Below are 19,267 nucleotides of genomic sequence, written 5' to 3'. Positions count from 1 at the left end.
AGACGGTGTGTCGGTTTGTGTTCCACCCTCTTCTGTCGCTTTACAAGCAAGGAAATAAAAGAAGGATGCATTTTTACTATTTCAACATTAACTAAAGCAGCGCATGCGTAATTCTAACAAACTCTCTCTGAAAGTCACACGGTATTAAGTCAGCGTGAAAATATTGACTATTGCATGCGTGTGCTCAGTAGGAGGTGTTTTTATAGTTTTTCAATGCAAAATACAGTTAGCCTGAGAAGGTACGTGCTTCTGCGCTACTGGTCCATGGACCAAGAGCTCCAGGAGAAGCAACTGCGGTGCTCTTCTAGGGCATATATTTATGTGTTATGGAGGTTCCTGGATGAAAAGAAGTAAAACCCTTGAGCAGTGGCACTGACAGGTACGTAGAGCTCACATTAGGGCCTCGTGGGCCCAGACGCAGGAAACGTGTCTCCCTGTTTTTGCCCCCACCCTTGAGCAAGGTCTGCACCCTTGCCTTGGCTTCGAAGGTGAAAAGCCAAACAATTACACAGGTTACGAGAGGTGAAAAACCACGTACCCGTGCGCGACATGCCTCGTTCCGGAAACACACATCTGTGAAACACTTAGGTAATTGAAGATAGCCTCAAACTCTGTTACATTTGTTCAGGAAGGTTTTGTGTCAAGTCTACCACAGGATGCTGGAGACATGAAATTACAGTCTACAGTAACTTTTCAAAGGCTGAAAGGACCTGCCCAGTTTCTCAGTGTTGTCTTTTCTTGTTAATGCCACTGGAAAGTGACACGACGAATATAGCCTACATAAATGGCTTTGAGAGAAAGCTTTGTGTTCATGAATTAAAGATGAATTACAACAAACAAATGTGGAAGCTTGTCAAGCCAACGTCATCTAATTTACAAATAGCAGTGATATTTATGAGCCGCTGACCCCCTTCTGACTAGATCCGTCCATTTGGCAAAGCCTTGCTCCATTAATACATCTTACCCTGAGAGAAATGGCACACGGGCAAGTGCTGGACTATAGATTTTGTATCAATGGGGAGTTGATGGAGCTTTGAATTAATGGTCTTCATGTCAAAAAAAAAAAAAAAAACTGCTGTGGCTGGTGCAACATTAAAAACCACTAGTGGGTCATTGTTTCATAAACTTTATTATCATACATTGACTTACAATAAAAACACCTGTTTCTTTAACCCAAACCATAACTCTTTGTGTGCTATACCAGAAATACTGTCAATGACATGGACATGCCATGTGAACAGGTATTAAAAATGGCATGAAATACTGACTGTCACTAAACGCAGCGTTTACACATATACAGTATGGCCACGAGCAAAAGTGTGTTGGTCCTGTTTTGGGTCACAGCATCAGTGAAAAGCTGTTGATACGCATCTCTGCACCGAGTAGAAGCAACGTGCGTTGGTTTAACAGAACTTTGTACGGATGCCTAAAAAAGCAAGGCGACCAGTGGCCGCAGAAAGGCAGTCGCTAAACACACCAGAACCCGAAACACTTCCAGGAACTGGAGTGAATTGAAATCTGAGCAATAAATGATGTGCTGAACTGCAAAAAAAAAAAAAAAATAAAATCATGATGGCACAATGTTAAGGTGCTTTTACCATCCTGATGTTCATCCTGAAGGTTTCAGAAGAGAGCAAGAGTGAGAAGCTCTGTGAAGGACTCAACAATGGGAAAATATTCCTACAGAGGATCTTTAGTACTGATTCCTTTTCAATGTTCAGTATGAGAATTAAACCAGGGCTTCTACAACATACCTTTATCAAAAGTACATTTGCTCATAAGTAGGTGTTCTGATAAAAATAAAAAATACATCTTTTATGTGTACAGATGACCCAATGCCCAAAAGACAGGGACGTCTTTAAAAAGAAATGCACCCCCCCCCCCCCACCCCGTTCTATTACTTCTAACGCATCTCTTGCATTACAAGTAAACAACTGGAGCAGCTTATTTATCTAAGCCAGTCTGTGGTAAAAATGTCATCTTAAAACTGATTTATTTCCCAGTAAGTCCCATATTGCTTTCTGTAAACTATTGTTAATTTTGCTCAAGTGTGAAAAATAATGAAACCATAAGGCCATAATATTGAAGCACCTCATACGAAACATTTTGGATACCTAATACCTTACAAATGGTGCATTTTTATTTTATCTTCTTAGTCATTGGTCTCAAAGGGCCATTAATGATCTGAATTTCTACATTTCACCCATCCTTTTTAAGCATTTTGATTCTAGGTTCTTGATTTTCAAATATAATAAAACATTGTAGGAATTTTTAGCATATAAAGTATTTAGGGACTTTGTACTTGTTGCTTTGCTGAAAATCTAAAGACTATTGTGCATTTTAAGCCATTTTGGAGAAAAGCATCTGCTAAATGAATAACTAAATGTAAATTAGCTAATCACCTTCCAAAAACAGATCACATTTAGTTTTTTTTTTTTCCCCAAAGACCTTGCGGTTTCAAAGAGGAGTAATTCCATACATACATTCCATAAAACTGCAGCAGAAATGTTCTGAAGGCAAATTTCCAGTAAATGAGGTTCATTAACCATCTTTTCTTCCAACTCAAGCACCAATTAGAAACTGATAGAGCAGAATCTAATGAAAGGCTCTTGATTTGGAAAATGTGCAAAAATACAACATTGCGGTTGGTCCATGATGTCAGTGTCAGGAAGAATGTCCACCTGACTGTGACGAACATCAGAAGCAGCGCTTTCTCCCCCCACGTCAGGCAGCTGACTGGCAGCACTGACGGCACTTTGCGATGTGCCAAAGATGCCAGAGGGATTAAAGGATGGTAAAAATGCATGACGACATCCTGAATGTGGGCGCTGCAGCCTCTCTGTATTCTTAGAGCACAATGGCCTTGCCGCAGCTAATGTGATTCCCTTAAGGAACATTGCATATTATTCATTGAACTGAACGTCCCAGATCATCCAATGTAGACCTTTGCTCGTGGTTGTTGCAATGTCAATATGGTTAATGTGAGACATCAGACAGAGAATAATATATACTGTTATTAAGGTCTAAATTACAGTGTCAGTTGAGATTTACTATTTGTTATTTACCTTATTTGTTTCACAAATTCCGTCATGACTATGCAGTTTGGTTTGCGTGCGCAGAGCCTGATGGTTGCAATTGCAGCTGACCTTACACGTGATAAATGAATGAAATGAACTACAAGCCTTTGTTGCTTGTGTCACACTTATCTCAACAAGAGAGAGAGGAATTTCAGAATGTAGGACAACACAACAGGCTGCTGAAGGGCAAATCTAATACTCGAAGTAACTATCCTCTAGACAAGTCTTTTGTTTTTCCCCCTAACATCACTTGCAACTATCCTTATGAAACATTGAAGGTAGTTCTAGTCTCGATGCAAAATCACGTTTTACATATTTAAATGAGACATTGGTGAATCTCATTAGATTCGCTGAGTAACCCCACTTAGGAGCCCAGCAGCATGATGTTCAAACAAAAACACAGCAGAAGCAGTGAGGTACTTTGTGTTTGTCTTATATCTCAACGTATCTAGCAAAAGCTGGTAGAGTAACGGTTAGAGCGGCTGCCTTTCGATCCGAAAGACACAGGTTCCAAACTTACTTCCAGCTGTAATACCCTGGAGCAAGCTAGACGCCCAAAGTTACCCAACCTTATAAATGGATGAATAATTACAAGTGACTTAATATTGTAAGTTGCTGTGCAGAAAAGCATCTCTATGTAAACATCTTGCTAATAGTAAAAATGCAGAAAGCGTTAAAAAGAGCCACAGCGCCGCGCGCTACGTACGGTATACGGAATGTGTCCGCGTATCCTGTGCACTTTATCGTTTTGCTCACGGTGCACGACCTCTTCCGACAGGTGCGCGTGCCTTGTCCGCTCCTCATCGGGCCATTTCAACAGCGCGTTTACCCCAAAGCACAGCGAGTCCCGTCACCTGCAGTGTTAACGTCCTGCACTGTCTGTTAAAAGGCTTCCTTTTGTACCTAATAAGTGCATTCCTGAAGTGTGCATAATGCGAACGCTCTGAAAGGTGTGCAATGCAGAAAGGCTCTCTGTCCCCAGACTGATAATTCCATGGTCACTATAAATGACAGATGGTGGAAGACAGCAGCACTAAAAAGGTGGGTCTGCCTTCATGTAATTCTGGCTTTTGCAGTAATTTTCTTTTTATTTATTATTTCTTATAGCTTCACCACAAATGAATACCTGGTGAATAGGCTGTACAGCCAGTGTGCACCTAAAAGCAGTGCCGCTGCGTTAAAAGCCTTTGAGAGCTGCGGCCTTGAGTAGAACACCAGCAGTAGCCAAGACGAGGTTATTCCCACCTATATAACACCTCCCTTTAATCATTTAAGGTATGGAAAATGAAAGCAGGTAGTGCCATTGACATTCATGTGTCAAGGCTTCCGGCATTTTAACTTTTTTTGTTTCCCTTCTTTCTTATTGTCTGTATTCTGCAGGTCTTTTCCATGTTTGCTGTATTCAAAGGCCGGTTTCATCCGTTTCGTGTGACGTAACGATTTAAATGGTCTACTGTGTGAGTGATGAGGCATGCAATGGCCTGGCATCCCGGTCTAGAATGTCCTCCATTCCCTGTCTTAAGTTTCCCAGAAGAGGTACAGTATCACTGTGACCCTGATTAGGTAAATTTAAAAATTAACACAAAAAAATACAGTAAACAGTGTTGTGAATCCATGAAATTTCATACAAGCCTAAAAAAAAAGCAGACATTCCTATTTAAACCCTTAACTCAAAAAACTTGTACGACCTGTTTGTTTTACAAAGCCTACCAAAAACAAAAAGTACAGTTTTCTCTAGATTTTAAGCAAAAGTGCATTAATGGTTGCTACAAGCTGGAGGGGGAAAAAAAAGTCATGGTAAAAAGACACGAATAAAATATGCCAATTTCTACCAAAAAAGGCCTGATTGCTACATCTTAATTTGTATTTCAATATTAATTATGCAAATGCCCTGAAACTGAAAAAGTTTATGAAAAACTCACATCGAAACTGACATTGAGGTGAAGAAGAAATATGCTTTAAAGTATTCCATATGTGAGTGTACTTTTTCCACAAATATTTGTCAGTAGAAGAATGCAGTCCTTGGTATCAATATGCATGTATCTTACAATATTTCATTCAATCAACGTACATACATACGCATACCTTCCATGTTGTAAGAAATAATAATAACCTCAAGGAGACCGGATCTAAGAGCAGATGTACCTTTTACATATTCAGTTAACATGGCAATCAGTAGTGAAGTGAGCTGAAATAAAACTGAGCGTTAATGAAATGCAGCAGTGACGACTCTGGAGGACTCCACTTTTGCAGGTCTTAAAAATGTACTTTAAACAGTACATAAGACACGTCATCCAAAAACGTCTTCAGCGAAACAATCAAACAGTGAAGTGAAGCAGTGGCAGGTGGCCACTGCTGGCCTCGTACCCAAGATGGAACAGCTCTACTATTTCAGTACTATTTCATTTAACTTTGTCGATGACTGTAACACATTTACATTTATTTATTTAGCAGACGCTTTTCTCCAAAGTGACTTCCAATGAACTCTATGTAGTGTTACCAGCCCACACACCTTATTCACCAAGGTGACTTACACTGCTAGAGACACTACTTACACTGGGTCACTCATCTATACATCAGTGGAACACACTCTCTCTGTCACTCACACACTAATGGTAAACCCAACCAGTATATTTTTGGACTGTGGGAGGAAACCAGAGCACGCGGAGGAAACCCATACAGACACGGGGAGAACATGCAAACTCCACACAGACTGAGTGGGGATCAAACCCACGTCCTCTTGCAACACCCAGGGGCTTTGAGACAGCAGTGCTACTCGCTGTGCCACTGTGCTGCTAAACATTGGTACAACAGTGTCATATTTATGTCAAGATACAGTATGTAAAAATGGCAGTATTAACATGGTATCAAGAAAAAGTGATTAAACACCTTTTTTATGGATAATTACTTAAATCTAAAAAGAGGTTTAACAAAATGCGCCAAATGACATGCAACATCTGTGACTTCTAGTGGAAAATGAGATCTTAGACATACAGTAAACAGAAACCCAATTTAAAGTTGAAATGCAAGTTTTTGGGGACACAGCCATCAGGTTTACATGGCCACAAGTGTTTTCCCCCCCTAAAAAACAGGTTTAACCCTCATCTTGAAGCTGAATCAGCTGTATTATTTAGCTACCACTTTCCTTAAAAGCAGTTTACAATGTTACATTTGAATTTTAACCAACTTGCTATTATTGACTTATTAATACAGCTGGACAACTTTTATGGGTGCATTCCAGGGCAAGTACTTTGGTCAAGGGTACTACAGCACAGATTCAAATCCAGGTCTTTTGATTGCAAGGTGGTGGCTATAAACACACCACACCACCTGCTGGCCATCTAGCTAGAAAAGAGCCGTTTCCCCAAGTGCTCTAGTGGAAAAATGAGAAACAACATCAAGAGTACAAATAATAAAACGTTGCCTTTACACAGCACCAGGAACACAAGTTATGTGCTGACTGGCCTTTTGGCTGGGCGCAGAAAGCGGCCGTTCTTTATTCAGAGCAGCACTACAGAGAGTCAGAGGAGAAACTAAAAGGTGAAGGATGAGAGAGGAAAACAGTGTGACAGAAGGAAAGGCGAGAGAAAGCATGCAGAATGAACCCACTTGAGAATACTGAATTCTATATACCTTGTCAGTGTGAAGTTCGACCTGTACCCACACAACACTGTGCGTGTTGCTCATGCTGAAGCGACATCCAGTAAAACTTGGTTATCCTTCAATCCTTGATTATGCGACATGACAGATAAATACACCAAGTCACAGCTCCTGCCACGGCACCTTGAACTCTGTGTGCCTGCTCCTGTTACATTAATGTTATACAGTAGTGCTAAGAGTAATATAAAAAAAAAGACTCCATTTTTTTGATGTAGACAAATGAGAAAAAATATACCAGCAACAGTTCCTATGCACTCCAACCAAATGCAGCACAGATCCAAAGTCAAAAATCCCCCATAGTCACTTGTGAGCTAGGAAACCAGAGCTTGCTGTAGAACCACAGCAGTGTGGGGCAGCTGGCGCCCCCTGCAGATCATAGCCTTCAATATTTCAAGATCACATTTCCAATTTCTCTTCCAAATGAACACATTGAATCTGCTCAGATTCACGGTAAAATGTACTGTTATAAAAACAACTGTCTACACAGTTACATAGAGAATTTAGACTGATATTTAACAAAAAGTTAAATGATTTATAAAGTGAACAAGTTTACATTATACAGTCAAATATTCATATAAAACACAGCAATGAATAAATCTGTTTTTACAGCAAAAGACAGATGAAAGTCCAACATGAAAAATAAATGTTCATTCAATCACTGTCTGTAACAGCACATCCAATTCCTGTGCGAAGTGTAAAGATAAATCTAAATATGCTTATTTTAAAACCAGGCATGAAATAAGCTCTGAAAACAATACTAAAGAAAGTATAGGCAGGTTTTCCTGAAGGGAGTCAGAGAACATGGCGGGTAGATGACTGAGATGAGCAGTGGATGGAACCAGAAATTTTCTCTTCTCCTGTGTGCTCACCTTCTGTTCACTCAGCTGACCCTTGTGCTCTGTGGCCCCAAAACAGCAGAAAGAAGTATTGCAGGATATTATACAAACAACATTTTTTTTAAAAGTTCTTAAAAACACAGTGGGGCATCACAAATTACACCCCATGGAAAGATACTATCAGATTTCTTTACAGGAACAAAACTTTAATTTCACCTTTCATTCTGGATAACCTGCCAGCTAGAGCTGCAGGTATTTACATTTATTCATTCAGCAGACACTGTTCTCCAGAAGCAACGTACAGCTCAAAGCAGATGTATTTCTATTTCACACCTTACTTTACCTGTTCTCTGCACAAGCTCATGTTCCTTACCAATACTTCTTACTCTTCGTTCTGGGTAATGACACCTGCCATAAAAATTGATGGGCAAAAAATGCAAAGAACCAATGTTTGTTTGAATACTCATTAACAGAAATGAAAGATTAATGATGATTCTAGGTATTTTTATGCTGGACAGACAACTTTTAAAAACAAAGTTAAACAAATTACTAACAAGTGAAGCATTTCTACTATTTTTGGGTTCATTTTTTCAATTTTACTGCAAACTACCAGCCTGAGAGTATGTGTGTATTTTGTGTTTATGTTTGGTCTCTTTCATTACTACACTCCTCAACCTGACTTGTCACCCTTATGCCAACACACAACCTTGTTTTTTAAGTTGTCATCCATTCTTGATGAAGAACTGGTGGGGTTGAGCAGGCAGTAGTGGCCAAGTCCTGTTATGTTTTATTTTCATTTTGTTATATACATAAACACACATCGATATTTTAATTTATCTGGCCCATAGCCAAAATCAATAGTCTATGTGATCCAGAGCCAGGTGTGCAAAATGAAAAGACTCTCTCTTCTCCTTGCTCACATTGGAGAGGTGCTGGGATGAAGAGGGTAAAAGCACATAGCTGTGATTGCATGCAAGCACACATTTCTGGGCCTTCCACAACTACACTGAGCAATCACAGCATTTGACAGCAAATACGTAGCCTTGGTGAAACTTCTAAAGCAGCTTGCCAAGGTCTTCACATTGTTACACACATAGAAGCTTGATCATGCTATGTTAGGAGAACAAAATACTTCTGATTCTATGACCGACAAGGAGACCCTCAGTATATGCAAGAGACTGTCAAGCATTCCACTCTTCATCTTTTATACTCTTGCATTTTTCTCTACTTTTTCTAATTTCAATAGTTCTGAAACCAGCCCCAGCCCAGGCATAACTCACTCACTCTCTTTGCTACATACACTGGGGGTCTGTGATTCAAACCCTTTAACAAAAGCTAAATGACAAGTATTCCATAAGAATTATAATTGGTGTAATTGTGTTGTTTCTGCTACATCCAGGTACAATCAATCACAATTAAAGTAGTAGTTTGGCATTTTACAGCAATCCTCACCTCAGAGGTGTAGGCAATTGATGAGCTCAGCCCGTGTCAAAGTGCGGTCACTGTTGCGGTCACAGTACCGTGCAAACTTCTTAGCGCATCGACGTGGATTCAGCCACCTACGCAGGTACAGGCGGAAGGGACGGAGCTCTCGCTCGCTCAGTATTCCATTGCCATCTGTATCCAATGTCTGGAAGTACCACTGGAGTGCCCCTTCTTCCCCACCGTGCTGCGGCATACCCCACTCCAGAGGGGCTGGAGAAGACGTGTCAGGGACTGAAGACGTGGATACCAACTGGGGCACACCGATCCTAAGAAACAAATGAGCATTCATTCTGAATTACTAAAATGTCATCAGAAAAAACAACTTTCATTCCATCATTATCCACTCTTACTTAAAACTCATTCTTCAAGCCCATACAGACTTTCCTCAGAAGTTACACATTTAAAGTAAATACATATGCCACTCTGTGCAAGTAACTTTTATTGATGAACAGAATGAACACACACACACTGGCTGAAACCGCTAGTCCCGAGCAGGGTCACGGCAAAAAGGAGCCTAACTCAGCAACACAGGGCGCAAGGCTGGAGAGGTATGGGACACACCCAGGATGAGATGCCAGTCCGTCACAAGGCACCCCAAGCGGGACTCAAACCCCAGACCTGCCAGAGAGCGTGACCCGGCCAAGCCCGCTATGTCATCGTGCACCCCACAGAATGAACAGTAATGTAAAAGTCTGATGCTCATGATACCAAAAAGCAGACTATAATTTAATATCATTCCTTCATTTCATTGTACAGCATGGAACCTCTAATCACAACACTATGCAACAATTCTGAATTTCTTGTTTTGTGAAAAATGTGTTGCAAGTGAAAAAGAATGCCGATCAAACTAATGTAGTGTGTCTTAAAATCTATAGGCACCTTAGTGTTTTCTTTCCCAAGACAGCCAAATTAAAAGGCCTCTTTGGAAGAAGATGAGCAACCTAGAATGTGATCTGGCACATACAGGCTTTAAAGCAAATCAAGACCTGCGGTCTGGGGTGTAGGAAAAGTGTCCAGCAGACTTGAAATAACTTTTGGTCCCTCTGATACAAAATGAGGAGCACATGCGTGCCTTGTAAGGGACTTGATGGATGAGATTCTCTTTCAGGTAGAATGGTCATTAGATCAGGACTCTGGTATTATTACCCAGTAACTGGAGACTTCCTCATAGATTGATGTTCCTGTTCCAGGTTTCCAGCAAAGTCAATGTTCCCATTAAATGCAGTGTTTTTCTGGATTCAACCTTCCTGCTAATTCCTGTGTTCCTTTTAGTTACAGTTGTATCCAAGGTGTATTGAAAGACCCAGGTTTCTCTCTCAGAATTAAGCTTCATAGCATATCTGCTTTTTATATTTAATCTTTATGCTGCAATAGCGTTGTTGTGCAAAAGAGACTCCTGAACTCATTAACATTAATAGTGTCACAATAAAATTTCAGCAGAGTGTGTATTGGAGTTATCAAACTTATTGTTCTATTTATTACATTCAGTTCTAAATGTTAGCGATTTTACATTTACTCATTTGACACTTTTCTCCAAAAGGACTTACAGCATTAAGCCACTTACAACTATTTACTAATGTATACAGTTGGTCAAATTCACATATGATGCGAGTTTAATTTCACGTTATTTTACAAACAACTAATGGCAACTTTGTCTTGACTCTCCAGTTGTGCCCCAGGCAGAGCTAAACTGAGATAAAGCCATCCATCTATCATCAACAACTGCTTGTCCCGAGTGGGGTTGTGGTGAACCTTACCTTACCTTACTCGGCAACACAGGGTGTAAGGGCGAAGAGACACTCAGGACGGGATGCCACTCTGCCACAAAGCACCCCAAGCAGGGCTCCAACCCCAGGTCCACCACACAGCAGGCACTGGCTGCACCCACCGTACCACCACACCCCCCACACTGAGATAAAGCTTTCAGTATAAATGATTTTAAATTTGGCAAGAGAAAATCATATTCTGAGGGTAACTGCATAACAACTTTAAGACTTGAGGACTATCAGTCCACTGACCAATAGGAACTGGACAAATCTCCTGCCTGCTGAGCCTCCAGCTGCAAGGCTCTCACCAGTTTCTGTAGAAACTCCTCCTTATGTGTGCCAGGGCAGCCTAGAGACAGAGGCGGGAGAAAGAAATAAAAAAGGATCCTGTTTTTCCTTTGTCACCTTTACTATGAATCAGCTTCTTACTTATTATTTTAAATTTTAGCAATAAATATAGAGAAATAATTTATGCAAATAAAATCAAGAGATGATTGTCCTGAAGCAGCATAATGACTGTGACAATAAATCTATTTTTCTATGGCAGCATGACAGATAAAAGACCTGAGAGAAGATGGACCCAGCTACCAAGGAACTGGATAATTGTTCTGTAGCAAAGATGCTCTCAACAGTACACACCTGCTAGAGGTCTGTTGCTGTATCTACTTTCCTGCTGGCCATGTGCCATATCCTCTGCTCTGCAGTCTGGCACCTGGTTCCTGCACATGACGGAGGGCATGGGGTTGTATGGTTCTTTTTCACACATATTTGCATATTCATGTACTGCTTTCTTTGCTACTGCAGGTATCAGGTTATTGTGAGGAGCTGTTCTTTGTTCCAGGCACATGTGTTGTGCGGAACACGTGCATATTGGAACGGTGGACTACCTGGTGGATGTTCCCGGCAAGGGACGCCCTGTTTCCACCCTCACACACCAGCAGTATCCTGTGGTAATGTGGCACTGCACTGGGTGGTAGCGCCCATCTGGACCACAAGCAGGCACAAAGCGCTCCTCTTTTCCCTGGGACTGCACTTCATCTAGCAGCCTGGCTCGGTCTACTTCACATGTCCTCGGAGTGTCTGTTTCAGAAAACAAAAAACATGGTGGTTTAGGTTACATGGGGCAAAATAAAATAGCTCTGAAGTTCACTACATAGACATTTTATTTAACTAAATACCTTAATTAATTGATCCAGCAATAATTGCTTTAAACTATTTTGAATTGTTACATTAGCAAAATATGGAAGAGTGAAAACCAGAAAACATCCTAGACAGATGTGGTTATATTTATTGACAGTATAATCTTTTTTCAATTAAAGCTATAGCTACCTTAAAACTACTTAACTGCATAGTAATGAACAGTAATCCACTTACCTGTAGGTTTCTTGGTTTGGCGATTCCCTCTGGGGTCTGAGTTTAACAGAATGGTCACCCAGAAGGGAGGAGCAGTTATTTCTTTTGACATGTAAAAAAAAAAAAAAAAAAAAATTAGGAAGACTTCAACATGGGTATTTTTTAAAAAAGGCTATTACTATACAGCCTCTGACACTGTAATACTTATTACCTCGCGCAGGAGGGTTGACACTGTAGTCAGCTGTTGGTCTCATTTCAGTGTCCTCCTCTGCAGTAAGATACAGTGCAAGAACATTAGGAGAGCAAATATTAGTCAGGTTAGAGCTGTATAACAATGGCAAGTGATGAGATAGTCTTACCTTTGCGAGTCATCTCCACATTGGGCACCACATAATTTTCAGATACCTGACCTTTTTTCAACATAAAAAGCATGATGGTCATACAAAGTATATTTAGTATCAACTTTAGTATCAACTAAAAGTGATTTAATTTTAGGCAAAACAAATATTCAGGTTTCATATTTTACATGTTCTGTAATTTTCAAAATGTAATACACAAGAATATTAAATTGAAATTAGTATTAATCATTTTTATTAATTTACTGTATTTAAGGAGTAATTTGTCAATGCACAAAACTTTTACCTTAGACATCATACAACAGTATAGATACTGTATGTTTACAGCTATCATTTGAACAAGTTCAAGATTTGCATAACCATAGGTGATATGTTAGTGTAACTGGCTGACTTGTGCAATTTGGTCTTTGGTGCAGGACTGAAGTTCCACCGACTGGCTTCCCATCTGGTGTTGAGCACCAGCAGTAGCCTGTTTGGTTGTGGCACTGCACCTAAAGGGAAACATTACCATTTCTTAGCTGAAGCCTTTATCCAGTGTGACACAGTATTTGGCATTTTTTGCAGCTATGTATTTTACAGGAGGAATCAGGGTAAGTATCATACTCATAAGTACTACAGCAGGGTATAAAGTGACAACATTAAGTTAATGAGTCCATGCCCTTGACCACCAATTTAAGACCTAAAATCATTTTACTGCAAACAGGTTATAAAAAAAGTTGTAACACTGATTTAAGCAGAACTAAGAAATGTACTGGGAGAAAGGTTCCCTCTGCAGAGCATTCTGGGACAAAGACGGAGACCATATCACTGTGGTTGATGGACTGTAGAGCTTGCGTGCGAACCATCTGGCATTTAGTCTGAATTGAATCTGCAAAATAGAGAACAATCCGTCTCAATTACCTCCCTGATGGCATACAGTAAAAATCCCATTCTGCTTTCTCTCCAAAATATCAGTAGTACATGATCCAAGACATTCTGCACTATTGCTCTTCAGCTCTTATTTAGTCCTCAGCTGGTTTCTTCGCTCCATCCATTCTACTTCTGCTTTTCCACTTTCTCTTTGTCTATCAAATCCATTTTTGTTACTGCTTGTCCTTGTTCACTTTCTGTACAATTAAAATTTAAATTATGAATTGCAATTGTGGCAACAAGTGAAACCTGTACATTTATCTCTATTGACATACATGAGAGCGCGCACACACACAATTACATATGTGCAAACACACCTTCCACTCTCTTACTTTCTCTATTGTCCATGCAATTTGCCAGTGGCACACTTCTTAGTTGGCTGTTGAGGCACTGCGCTCTTTTGAAGGCGCATAGGGACTTGTAGAGTTGCCCATTGGTGCCACACACTGCTCTGTGGCGACCCCTAACACAGTCCAAAATGCAGTCCTGTGGCCACACACCCTCCGAGACCAGAAACTGCAAGGTATGAGTAACACAGGTAAGTACTATAGATGATAACAATAATCCCCATGTAAAACAAACATTTATAATGACCTGGTGAACACACAGCATGACATGCACTTTGCAGAAGTTTGCACTGAATTTGTATGTTACTAGAGAGATTTTAGTTCAGATGTCAAAAGTAAAGAAAGAAAAAACAACATGTTTTGACATGACTTGGTTGCTGATGAGCTGTACATGTGATGCCTGGGGAAGTAGCTCTGGTAAATGTAAAAAAGCTCACTCACTCAAACAATAACTTTAACCACCTGTCAAAGTCCTGGCTGTGACAGTTCGGAGCCAATCCTCAAAGCACATGGCGTAAATCTGACTAAGGCATTCCCTTACGAGATGCCAGCCAATTGCAAGGTAAATGCACACTTAATCACTCACATAGTCATACACAATGGGCAATGTAGCATCTAATTAACCTGAAACATGTCTTTGAAGTATGAGAGGAAACAGGAGCAAAGACACGTGTAAGGGTTTTGACATCGCACATGTGTGGGTGTGTTCATACGCACACAGCCCGACTCGCCTTCTGCCTCATGCCTGTAAGAGGTGGTTTTGCTAACTGCTGTACAAATAAACCTCACTGAGGGAAAGATTACGCACTCCTGAAAGATGGCTTGTGATACTGCCAGACATGTGCTCATACTCAGCTGCTTGCCTCCAGTAACTTAACACATTTAACTCATACAGGGAGATATGAGAATTCCAGCCTCTGAACCTTACACCTGCTACAGTGCAGCCCTTTTGTCATTTTTGTTCACAGACTTGCACTGTTCCAAGCCTCATCCATAAAGCTGAGCAGCTACAATGTACTGAGAATACTCCTCTTTCTTCCTGGCTTGTTACAGTCCACATAGCATCTCAACTAGCTTTGATGATTCTGCCCTGTAAATATACATCTCACTACTGTGTTTTCAGAGCATGACTAACAATGACTAATGGCTTGTGAACTGCTGTGCTACAGGAAAGAAGCTTCTGTAAACTATTTTACATCTATGCCTGTGCATACTGGAGAATACTCACTACAGCCTTTCAGTACACTGTAGTGCCAGAATGGTCACCAATGGGGAAATACACAGCACACAGGACAGCAATCAGTCTACAGAACATAATAACACGTAGACTAATATAGGACAAAGACAAATCAAAAGGCTGATAGTTCATTTCCCTGGAAGAATATTACCTTTTACCCTTAGCAAGGCATTAAACCTGAAAGAAAAAAAAAAAAAAAAAAAAAAAAAAAAAAAAAAGTCAAATGTATAAATAAAGGTAAAGCTGTAAGAAATACAAGTTATGTGTAAGAGTTTGCATGGAATCTATATGGTTCTAAACCTCTGGCCTACCCTGAACCACTTACACTATTTTAACAGACAACAGATTCAATTTACATTAAAGTACTGAATGCATTTCCGATTCGCAAAGAAAGATAGGCTACTTTGCAATTTTTTTAAATTATTTTATTCTACACTGCACTCTTTCAGCTGTCCAAACTAATACTCTGTATTTCCATCTTATTAAAAAGCCTTAAATAACATCAGAAAGATTAGAAAGCGAAACAAAATTCTGCATTTAGACCCACACTGGATAAACTGAAATTGCAAAGACACACCTAGAACCAGACACCAGCACAATATGCTGATGGAGACTGGTCTACACAGTGTCTAGAGAACCCACACAGTGAGAGTGCTGGGTGGCAGTCAGTAGCTCCTTGCTGTACATCTCAGTGCCAAGTGCCTGTGTTTACAGTGGCTCAATTTGTCAAAGTTATGAACTGGTGTGTTTTCAGTGCGTCTGGGTGCAAGAATCCTTGGCTGCAATGTGTTCAGTAGGTCACTGTTGGAGTTGAAGGCAGTAGTGTTTTAAGAAAGCAAGAGTTAGATTGACTGATTTTATAACTACATATGAAAATACAAACGTGTTTAAAGAGAGCAGATTCGGGCATTGAAATATGGTGTTTGGCCAGAAACGCTACCAAAAACCTAAAATAACTGGATTTTTAATATTTACGGCTATGTTTATTTTACCAACACCCCCTTCAAATTGTTGTATGAAAGTACTGAGTCCTTTGCCTGTGAACAACTTTATTGCTGTTAATCATTTTGCTGGATCATGAAACACACATACCTCTGAAAAACCATTTTCACACCCAAAAGCAGCCAAAAAACTTGCAGTGCCACACAAACAAGTGCCATTGCCCTGGCAGCATTCTTACTATCTGAGGCCTTGCATAAAAAAACAGATCATAAAAATACACTAACTTTGTGTAAAACTTGCCTGTTTTCCCTGAGGACAAAAACTTAAAATATTTGCTTCTATTAATTCCCTGCGGTCAAAGCTAGTTGGCTGATATTTACCTTTAATTTACAGGACTCCCTTAGGGAAACATGTGCTGAAAGCTACTCACACTTCACAGTAACCCTTGAGAAGGGACTCTGCCCAGACAGTTAAAAAACGATCTTGCAGTTAAACCTACCCCTCGCCTAAATCCAACATAATGATGCAACTTCCCTGGAAACAACTTCTCACTTTCATTATCTGCACATTTATTTTGTGTTGATTAAATAAATATATATTAATTGTACTTTATATTTACATGTACATACATTGACACATAATTTTGTATTAATTATACTTTATATTTACATCTATTCATTTAGCTGAGAACTTTCTCCAAAGCAACTTACACTTTCAAGCTACTTACACTCACACACACACACACACATTGTCTGAAGCCGCTTGTCCCAAGGAGGGTCGCGGCGAGCCAGAGCCTAACCCGGCAACACAGGGTGCAAGGCTGGAGGGGGAGTGGACACACCCAGGACGGGACACCAGTCCGTCACAAGGCACCCCAAGCGGGACTTGAACCCCAGACCCACCAGAGAGCAGGACCCAGCCAAACCCACTGCGCCCTCCTGCTACCTACACTTATTTGGCCAATTATACAGTTTGGTAATTTTACTGAAGAAATTTAGGGTACCTTGCTCAAGGGTTCAACAGCTAGAGGTGGGATTCAAACCTGTGAGTCTAAAGGCAGCAGCTTTAATCACTGTGCTACCAGCTGCCCAATGTATATGTATACATTTTAATTAGAAACAGAGTGGCATAGTGGTGCAACAGGTGACACTGCTACCTCAATGTGCCTAGGCTGTTTGGCAGTAGGTCTCTATATGGCTCTGGTTTCCTCCCACAGTCGTAAGACATGTGTTTCAGGTAATTTTAAACACATTTTTCTGGTCAACCGGTGACTCCCAGCTACACTTAGTGGTTGCATGGCCATGATGATAGACTGCACTATGCTCCCAGGAAAGAGTCCAGCATTGGACAACTGGCCATTCATCAGCTGACTCCTCTGTCCCAGGGACTCATCAATGTTACACAAGTTCGTAGCGATAAGTTATGAATTCAAGATAAGTATCTCGATCAAGGTTAGACAGCAGGAGTGGGATTCGAACCCAGGAGTTACGAGGCAACAGGCCTCCGCACAAATCACCTGGTTCCCCAACTGTAACGACTTCATTGAGAAGAGCTGCGGCAGCTCAGTGGAAACCGGCTTTTCCTGAACCCACGGCGCTTTTTTTTTTCCCACCCCGAATTTCACTTAATCCTTTTAGTTATTGCTTACCAAATTTACCGCTGGCAAAACTGACAGCGTTTTATCAACACGATTTTCAAGCGTTGGAACTTACTTGGTAGCTTTCAGACGTGTCTGGTTTCCCCCTCAGTCTGACACGTCGGGAACACCGAGTTTAATAACTCTACTACAGGATTATAAAAAGCACTTATTTGTACTCCATTCGACAGCCGTAATGTTAAAAAAAAAAAAAATCATATTCCAGCCCGCTTCCGTCCTGAAAGGAGTCGCATGTAGTGCGAACAAATTTTAAAATTGCTAAGTGATAAATTTAAAACGTAGACATGACTTACCGGTGGCCTATGTTTCGCAGCTCGCGCAGACGTCGACGCGAGGACCGCGAAGGGCGCGCAAAAGGTGAGCGCGAGGGAAAGCGTGCGGAGCGCCATCGCAGCCCGCGCGCACACCTTCTGTGGTGGGTGTTTTTTTTTTTTTTTTTTCCCCTCCCAGGACGCTGTTATTAGGACAGGGCACTAGACCACTAGACGTAGGACTGCGGGAAAGTGATGTCAGATTTCTACGGTCCTTCTGTATTAACGTTAAACGGTGAAAAGTTAAGCTCTCCGTGTAGGTTATGAACGCGCGAGGCAGCGGTCGGAGACGAGTGAGGACCAGGCAGAGAATGATAACAGATGCTAGACTAGAGTTGCTCTTATGATCCCAGGAGCTGTTTAGAACTCAGATTTCTCCCCCAACAATTTAGCCCAGCTGTTCCATTGCCTCGTGGTCTAATGAAACTTTCTGGTCACTCCGGTCTAGTTTCTGCCGGTTTTACTGTAGCGCAGTGTTTTCTTTTCCCGACCCTGGGACTGGCCTCCGCCCAGCGATTCAGGTGTTCCCACCGCGACGCCGGAAAACATGATGAGCGAATTCAGTTTCCCACAGCAAAGTTTTTCTCTTATTTTATTTAAATTAATATTATATAGCCTACCTTTTTAATTTAATAACACAACAGCGCTGGAAAGTAGACAACAATCGTGGGACAAGAACTTGGTTATAACACAGAGTTACTCCGCGGTATCGACGACGCGTTACAAAAGCATTCACCAGCAGCACAGAAAAAAAAAAAAAAAAAAATTTTCTTAATTTTCTAGGTATAAACACTCATATCGAATGTGCAGCGACACAACCCGCAAAGTTTAAACTCTAATCTTGGATTGAGAAAATATGCACATACACACGAATGTACGGGTCTATTTAATCTCCGTTCCATCATTCGTACGTCAATCAACGCGCGTCTTTTTTTCCAGTGTTTCTAAGGTTCATATAAACGCGATTAGGAAAAACTGAGAAAGTACGTTTTATGAGTGTAGATCTTCGTCTCCATCTGGCGGCCGCCTTCTTAACTGTGTTCGTGCGGTACTGCGCCTCCCCGTACAGTGCAGATCATGTTTGAATGGGCAGTTGCCTTCACATACGGAAACGTAACCTGTGCCTATTCACTGGGGTATAAACTTGTAAAACCATCAAGACTCAATGAAAAGGAAATAAAAAGCCTCTAAGGTAAATTAGAAGGAAAAAACCTGACATTGGACTGCACCTTACCTCCTTTCCTACTACTTCAGGCGTTTATTCATTTAAAATGATGCTTTTCTCAATGCATCTCAGCGTTAAGCTAATTCTAGTGACTTACCCATTCATG

The 19,267-nt window shown here is 40.8% G+C and overlaps 1 protein-coding gene across 3 annotated transcripts; it reads right to left on the bottom strand.

Moving 5' to 3' along the window:
- Window positions 1-7,591: 7,591 nt before the first annotated feature.
- On the bottom strand, window positions 7,592-18,509 carry LOC108928717 (SPARC-related modular calcium-binding protein 1-like). 3 transcript variants are annotated; one of them, XR_001965689.2, is made up of 13 exons: window positions 17,919-18,509; window positions 13,760-13,958; window positions 13,286-13,401; window positions 12,925-13,024; window positions 12,537-12,587; window positions 12,389-12,445; window positions 12,199-12,279; window positions 11,712-11,904; window positions 11,464-11,543; window positions 11,077-11,173; window positions 9,026-9,324; window positions 7,917-7,981; window positions 7,592-7,635 (listed from the first exon to the last, which is right to left on the bottom strand). XR_001965689.2 is itself a non-coding variant. In XM_018742782.2 (12 exons), the coding sequence occupies exons 1-11, from the start codon at window positions 18,012-18,014 to the stop codon at window positions 9,027-9,029; spliced, it is 1,368 nt and encodes a 455-aa protein (XP_018598298.2). In that variant the 5' UTR covers window positions 18,015-18,509; the 3' UTR covers window positions 7,858-7,981; window position 9,026. The 3 variants fall into 3 exon arrangements, 1 of the variants encoding a protein (XP_018598298.2); XR_001965690.2 differs by having other exon boundaries at window positions 13,775-13,958; XM_018742782.2 differs by lacking the exon at window positions 7,592-7,635 and having other exon boundaries at window positions 7,858-7,981.
- Between the last annotated feature and the right edge of the window lie 758 nt (window positions 18,510-19,267).

The sequence above is a fragment of the Scleropages formosus genome, chromosome 10 (genome assembly GCF_900964775.1).
Source record: "Scleropages formosus chromosome 10, fSclFor1.1, whole genome shotgun sequence".
Lineage (NCBI taxonomy): Eukaryota > Metazoa > Chordata > Actinopteri > Osteoglossiformes > Osteoglossidae > Scleropages > Scleropages formosus.
The sequence above is the reverse complement of the archived record's forward strand: the minus strand, read 5'-3'. Positions and strand labels throughout refer to the sequence as shown.

Coding starts and splice junctions, on each gene's coding strand:
- LOC108928717 (XM_018742782.2), bottom strand. CDS start 18,014: ATGGCGCTCCGCACGCTTTCCCTCGCGCTCACCTTTTGCGCGCCCTTC. Junction 12,588..12,924: donor CCAAAGACCAAATTGCACAA/GTCAGCCAGTTA, acceptor TGTTGAAAAAAG/GTCAGGTATCTGAAAATTAT. Junction 11,905..12,198: donor CCAAACCAAGAAACCTACAG/GTAAGTGGATTA, acceptor TTTCTGAAACAG/ACACTCCGAGGACATGTGAA.